This window comes from Pistacia vera, unplaced genomic scaffold, assembly GCF_008641045.1.
Source record: "Pistacia vera cultivar Batoury unplaced genomic scaffold, PisVer_v2 Contig347, whole genome shotgun sequence".
NCBI classification, from domain to species: domain Eukaryota; kingdom Viridiplantae; phylum Streptophyta; class Magnoliopsida; order Sapindales; family Anacardiaceae; genus Pistacia; species Pistacia vera.
In genome coordinates, this window is record NW_022196165.1 from 1,022,374 (window position 1) to 1,030,044 (window position 7,671).

Below are 7,671 nucleotides of genomic sequence, written 5' to 3' on the forward strand. Positions count from 1 at the left end.
ATTGTCTTGATTGATTGATGCAAAGGGCCTGTTGTTCAATTATCAGGTTGATAAATTGCCATTTAGAACTTTAAATCCGTAATTGTTTAAGTGTTCTAATATTAGTGGTGAAATAACATAGTTGATTATAAAGGGATTTTCGATTTATGTTATGAAGATGTATAATCTAGTCTAAATGAATCGAGCTTGTGTATTTGTTGAGTAGAATTAGTAGTCTCTCTAATTATTAATGTTGTCAATAGATTAAATCCTAAGAGCTTGTTTAGGGTTGTTTATTGACAAGGGAAGTAATCAAAGAGCTTGTTTTGGTTATAGAGAAAGTAAGGAGAGATAGGTTGTTAGAGCTTGTTAATAACCATAACCAATTTAGTGAAGAATGGAAGATTATCCTCGTATCTGTGATCAATTCTCTGAACCAATTCTGAAATTATACCTTCGGTTGGATATTTGCTTGATATTGATTTCCCCTTAATTTTTAGTTTATTATAACTGCTTTCTTTTTATTTCACTTCGAAATTTCAAAATCCCCCTTTTTCTTTACTTTAATTTTCATTAAAATAAATCTACTCAATCTCTGTGGATACGACCTTGCTCATCACTGTTACAATTTATAATTCTTTTGAGAGTGAGAATTTTATTATTTGTTGGATTCGACACCCACCATAAAGTCAAAAGGGTATTGTTTGCCACCTATTAAACCTATGAGGACTCGTGTAATTGTGTTTAAACGGTGTAGTTTTGTTTACAACCGTGTTAGTTAACTGTATAACTTTACTCTTTACTCTTTACATATAAAAGAGTACAGTGAGCTAGCTTTGTAATGAATGAATTAGTAGTTCATTTCTCTCAAAATATCTCAAGTTTGTTCCAGAAATCTCTTAATTCTTTTACTCCCTTACAGTTGTATCCTTTAATTTCCCCACTTATTTTTTATGTGTACAAATCGGAAATTTCCTAATCAACTTGATAAATATATTCTGCTGCACTTAAAAATGGGTAACCTAACACCAAAGTGAGTTAACCAACTCTAACATAAACTAGTAAGTAATGGCCCAACCTTATATTAATCTACTTATTCCTCAGATACTAGTGTCATTAACCCTTTTTCTGTTAAATAGGATGTAATGAGCTTTATCAATCCATGATATAAATCAAAACAAAATGCAAATACATAAATACCTGATAAATTTTTTGATGAGAATGACAAAGATTAGCCTGTTTATGAAGCAAGGATTGTGACTACAAAATCAAAATTAGAACTGTAATTTTGTATTGTACATACAGTCATAAACCAGTCATATATATCGGTATATATAACAATATTTTATACATTTTTTCTTTAAAAAAATACAAATTCATTCAGTCAAACAACATTGAAGCAAAAAGTTAAGATCAAAATATGAATATCAATCCAAATATTAGATTTTTTATATAGATAGAGAGAGAACTTTGAAAGAGAACACACGTGCTAGTTCTGCCAAGACCAAAGACTAAGAGATAGCTGCTCAGATGAATCTGAATGCTCTAGCTGATCACCATTAATGAAACTTGGATCGTTTGAAGCTTTTGAGTGCTCCACTTGCTTCTCATCAATCGCTTCCAGTAGCATGTTTTGTTTTAAATAAAGTTCATACGTATTGTCTAGCTGTAAGAGTTGAGATTGCAGCTGTTCTTCACCAACAAAACCAAATTGATCATGAATCTCCATTGGATTGGAGGCTTCAAAATAAGGCTCGTATTCATTTTGTAGCTGTAAGGGTTTTGGTAATTGTTGCTGTTGTTCAAATACAAAATCCTTGTTGCTGCCCATGATTGAACAGCTGGCTTCAAAATCATTCCTTGATTTATAGCTTTTTATTCTATTTTTCTCCAGCTCTTCTTGGACACTTGGCTTTCCCTTATACTTGATCTTACAAAGTCTCCAATCCTGAAAACGTGAAAAACAAAAGTATTGCTGGGTTTTGATTTCTACACTTCATATATATATACAAACTATCAAAAGACCAAGTGAAAATCCACTCAAATTTCGAGCATATAATATAGAGGGCATATAAAAATAAGTGATAACTCTCGAATTCACCATGAATATTATTAAAATTTTGTTAATCAAAATCATGGATACAACTCAAACCTAATAGACCTATTTATTGTACGCCAATTTTAATATAATCGAAATAAGAAATCCAAATGAAAGAAAAAAAAATAACACTCCTAATTTAAATAGAAAATCAACTAAATAATGAAAGCTAATTAATAAGAAAACTATCATACAGCAAGAGATTAAACTTTCTTTAATCGTTCCACATAAGAGAAAAATGTTACCCATGCTTAAAAGCCATGTTACCTCTCCACATTAAAAGCCATGTTACCTCTCCACATTAAAAGCCATGTTACCCATACTTGCTTTAATCGTACCACATAAGAGAAAAATGTTAAAAATGTGATATAAAAATAAAACTTGTGGCATCCTTTCACTTAGTGCATATTGTCACTTTCTTTGCACTTCTAATCTACCACACATATGTATCTCTCAAATGTATTATATCCACATTCTTTCACAAGAAGATCATTACTTAAGGCCTTAATTAGTTATTAATTACCAACTCTTATAGTAAAATTAATTAATATTTTATGTTTTTCCTTAATTGGTATGCTGCTACAATATTAAGAAAAAGAACAAAACTATTAGCTTTAGCAAATAAATATGTGGAGGAGAGTAATGTTACCTTATAATATTATACAGTATTGATGTGGTATAATTAATATTGTCTATGTGATATTGTACAATATTTCATGATGTGATCTACACATCCATCAAATAAGATCGCACATGTATACTAATTTTCAAAATTATCTTTATGAAGATAGTTAGCTACATAAAATAGATGATAAAAATATATAACATAATTTTTATTGGACACACACACACACACACACACACACACACACACATATATATATATATATATATAGAGAGAGAGAGAGAGAGAGAGAATCATCATGCCTAATATTTTTTTAATCATCTTCGTATATTTATAATAGCTTATAAATCCATATAATTAAAGTATTAAGTGTAAAAACGAAGTACTAGTCTAGCATTTCTTCATTTGAAAACTCACATAAATATAGCGAAAACAAAAAAAGCATAAAAGACTACAAACCGTTGTGTTGGAGTCAAGACTATATTCATGCATAATCCAATTAGTCTTCACAGCTTTATTACGTTTTTTGTCATCATCAGTAAATCTGTGAAATGTTAAAGGCCTCTTGTAACCCACTACACGTTTATTGGCATAAATTGTTTTAACATGGCCTGTAGCTCTCCACCATCCTCTACCTGATACTTCTCGCGAATCATTTTCCCTTATGCAATAGCAATATCTTTCGTTGTTAAGTAACGCCACAGTATGATCCCCTATGAACATGAACTTCAAAAGATTAATCCAAAAATATAACACACAAAAGCAATACAAACAAACTTAGCAGTGCAGAAGACAACTTGTAATTCTCTCCCTTAATTTCATTCTCTTCTTGATAATCTTTTCATGAATATTTCTCTCTATCTCGTAGGCGTCTAGTATTTCTTCTAAAAATAATAAAATGAATCAACAAAAGTAAAGAAAAAAAAAAAACTATTTGTAAAGTGAGTCTCCAGACCCTTAATTTTCTTTGAGAAGAATAAAGCGCAGGAAGTATTAGATGAAGTGGAATTAAATCCAAAAAAAATAAAAATAAAAAATCCCGAAACCCTAATTAAGAGGTTAATATTCAGACAATATAGAACAAAGAAATACAAATAATTAAAAGCATAATTAATGAAGAGAGTGAAATAAGAAAGCTTAACAAACATTGAAGATCTTGAGGATCAAACTCATAAACGTTTCTTTCAACAATGAAATTGCCGTGGAGAGGCATTTCTTTGCCATAAACTTTCCTCTGAAGAATTTGGATGAGCTCTTCATCAGTGGGATTGAACCTGAACCCAGTTGGCATCATGTTGATGATTAAGTAAATAATTAATGCTCTTCTCTAGAGTTGTGTATTTGAAGGAGATCTAAGAGAGGGAGAATCTAGGACCAGGAGTATTTTTCTTTGTTGAAGAAGAGTCAACAAAATGATGATAATTATGTCTCTTTTTACTATTGATGATACAAGAGATCTGTGGTTCCTTCTGCATCCAGATAATAATATTATGATGGCAAAGCCATGACTAGTCATTAATCCAATAAGCATTTAAAAGGTGCCAATAATTAAGTGTTTATCTTGAAATTTACAATCAAATCATATGATCTTCACAGTGTTAGAGATAATTAAGATCTGAATTACTTAAAATAGGAGAAAGCATTTTTAAGGAACTTTTAATTACAATCTTTTAAGTAGAATAATTTTTCTTTAACACAAAATGAGTAAAATAAGAAAATAAAATGAGATATTAGTATTTTGTTGGGTTAATTAAATTTTATTAATTACTTACCAAAAAAATAGATAATGATAATTAAGGTTGAAGGTCACAGAAACCCCATTTTGGGCCCAATATTTACACTGATTGAAGCCATTATTGATGAGTTTAAAAGGGATGTTAACATATAGCTAAGCTAATATGTTTCAATTCAACTTATTTTTAGTTTGATGGTGTGCTTTCAATGTCTATAAATGGTTTCTACTTCTATTTCTGTTTCCCCTTTCTCTTCTTCTTAAAGAATTTTATAAGACTAAGAAGGAATTGAACGAACGGATTTTTCTTCACTGAAAAAAAAAAAAATTAAAAAAAAAAATAAAAAAACCACCGATTACATTGTAGAAACGACTTAGATAGCATAAGCTAAACTTTGACATCTGTAAAACTAACTCCTAACCACCTGTCTGGCTGCTGACTTGCACATGAGTTTGCAGTCTTCAGCGGATTATAAGCTCAAGAGCTACTAGTGTTACAAAGGTTTAGTCAATCCAGCAGCCTCTCTCAATATACTGGTGCTACAAAGGTTTAGTCAATCCAGCAGCCTCTCTCAATATGGGACAAGTAAGAATGCCAAGTCAAACATGATCAATTTATGTGTTTAATCTCTTAATAACATTTGAATAGATATTCCAAATTAATTAAAGTGATGATTTGGAGTGTACGATAAAAAAATATCAAATAAGATAAAAAAAAAATTATATATCTCATAGAATTTATAATATTCTTCTTAATTATTTTATTTGTTTTAAAAAATAACCATGAATCAATTGGCATCAGCGAATAGTACAATAAATACTGATGTGTGGAAATTTCTAACTATCCCTAACTCAGAAGTTAAAAAAAAAAAAAAAAATTAAGGGTAATAAATAAGTCTTTTTTTCCTTTTTTTCTTACAGTTATTTATTCATATTTCTTCTTACATGTTGTGTCAAAATTTTCTTATTCGTATTTGATTTAAAATATAAATTTATATATCTTTTCCTTAAACTATTTCATATATCTATTTATTTATTTATTTTTCTTATCTGAAACTTTATCTTACTACTCACTGACGACATAAATACTTTAATCACATGCAAACGCTGTAAACAAAATGATGAATGGAAGCTTAAAGTCAACTAGCTTTTTCCCTATCCAGTAATGTCATTATATGAATCAATTTTATCATTGAATATCACCTGTCATACTTCTCGAATTCAAATCGAAGCCTAAAGTCAAAACAAGATTTCGGCCGGCCGGTTTTGAATAACTAGAAGTTTAAATAAAATCTCTTATACAAAAAATCATAAACTGCTGTAGCAAGGAGTCTTAGGTTCAAATTGTAGTAAGGGTAAAGGGTGGTCACCAATTACCATACCTAAAAAAAAAAAAAAAATCACCCTTTGTGGTCAATGAAATGAAAGATGGATTGGGGAGTTAAAAGACCAAAGGGTCTTGGATTCAAGTTATAGGAAGGGCAAAGGGTGGCCACCAATTACCATATCCAAAAAATAATTAAAAAAATAATTATAATTATAAACTGCTAGAAAAGAAAATTATACACGTAAGAGCTAGGACACAACCACAACCACATTTTATTTTGGACCTAACGTGCATGAATTTACTTTTGAGCTTATGTTCAACTAAGTATGTATTAAAGTAATGTTTCTGAACCTCTCACCGATTTTATCCATAATCCCCACTTTCACGTCGAAGGTGCTCCAAATTGTTTACCGCAACGACATCTGTAAATGTTAATGGTCCTTGGCATCGGGGAGCGGTTCTAAATAGACACAATTTTCAGTAGTGTTTCTTTGACAACGAAAATAAAATTGTAAAAGAAGGATAAACTTGTAAATTCCATATGTTTAGGAGTCATGTTTGACGTACCAAACTCGTCCCCTATTTGATTTAAATAAGGTTGAAAAGAATGTTTGCCAAGTTCAGAATTAATGTTTCCCTAACAAAACCATAACAAAGAAAGGCCCAACCAAAGGAGAGAGATGCAATTAGAGAAGGAGCGTTGTAGGTGGTTTTTTGGAATTAACTATAACAATAAAACTTAAAAAGATAAAATGAAGACTATGATAATTTTTATTATTTATTCTATTAATAATTTGCTTTTATTAAATGGATGATAGGAGTTCAGACGATAAGAGATTGGCTAACTGTTAAAAACTGTTTAATGTCATTTTCCTTTTTTTACAATTTTATCCTTTAGGTGAGGGTTATTGATAAAACAGATAGGGATCAAATATCACTACTCCACTCTTACACATTTGCTTTTGGCTTCATCCATGCAACCGAATTTCACGCAAAACATATCTATTTAGTTAAGATAATCAATGTTATGAAAACTGGATCAGACCAGCCAGTCGAACCGGTCGGACTAAGAACCAACAGTCTCTTCAGTCCGGTTCTAGTTCTAGTGGGTTTTTGTTATATTTTAAACCTATAGGGGTCAATTCATAATTTTCTATGGGTGTTTTTGTAGTATTTTAAACCTTTAGGGACTACGTAATTTTTGGGTATTTTTTGAAATATATTAAATTTTTAGAAACTAATTTGCAAATTTTTAGGGGTATTTTTACAATATACTAACATTTAAAAAACTAATTTACAATTTTCTAAAAATATTTTTGTTGCTGACAACACTAGTCCTACCAATTTCGATACAAAGAGAGAGAACAACTGTTCTTTTTATCTAACACTTATACAGAGCCAGAAGTAAGTGAGCTAAAACTTTCTACTTAAAACGACACCACTTTGGCCTATTATCAAAAGCATCCACACTCACACTTTGCACTTTCATCCTGTTATATCAACATCTCCCCTCAAACCAAACCTGGTTTAGGATCTTCACTCCCAGTTTCAGTCATCACAAAATCCACAACTTAAAAGCTCAATTCTGAATCTTCACTGTCAATTTTAATTCATAATCCAGCAGCTCAACTTAGATTCTAAAATTTCAACTTATCAGCTTTAATTCTGATTCTTCACTGTCAATTTTAATTCACAATCCAGCAGCTCAACTAAGATTCTAAAATTTCAACTTAATCACTTTAATTCTGATTCTGATCCTACACTACCAAATTCACAACAAATTCACAACATATTCTGACTCTGTACTACCAACTCCACACCGCAGCAGCACAACAGCAGCACAACATTGATTCTTTACTGCCAGATTCACAGCACATTCATCCTGCACTGCCAAGCTTTATCACATTCAC

General features: G+C 30.6%; 1 protein-coding gene across 1 annotated transcript; it reads right to left on the reverse strand.

Moving 5' to 3' along the window:
* Positions 1-1,406: 1,406 nt before the first annotated feature.
* Positions 1,407-4,142, reverse strand: LOC116139146 (NAC domain-containing protein 41-like). Its single transcript, XM_031424815.1, has 3 exons — positions 3,849-4,142; positions 3,162-3,415; positions 1,407-1,927 (listed from the first exon to the last, which is right to left on the reverse strand). The coding sequence occupies exons 1-3, from the start codon at positions 3,994-3,996 to the stop codon at positions 1,469-1,471; spliced, it is 861 nt and encodes a 286-aa protein (XP_031280675.1). The 5' UTR covers positions 3,997-4,142; the 3' UTR covers positions 1,407-1,468.
* Positions 4,143-7,671: the final 3,529 nt, after the last annotated feature.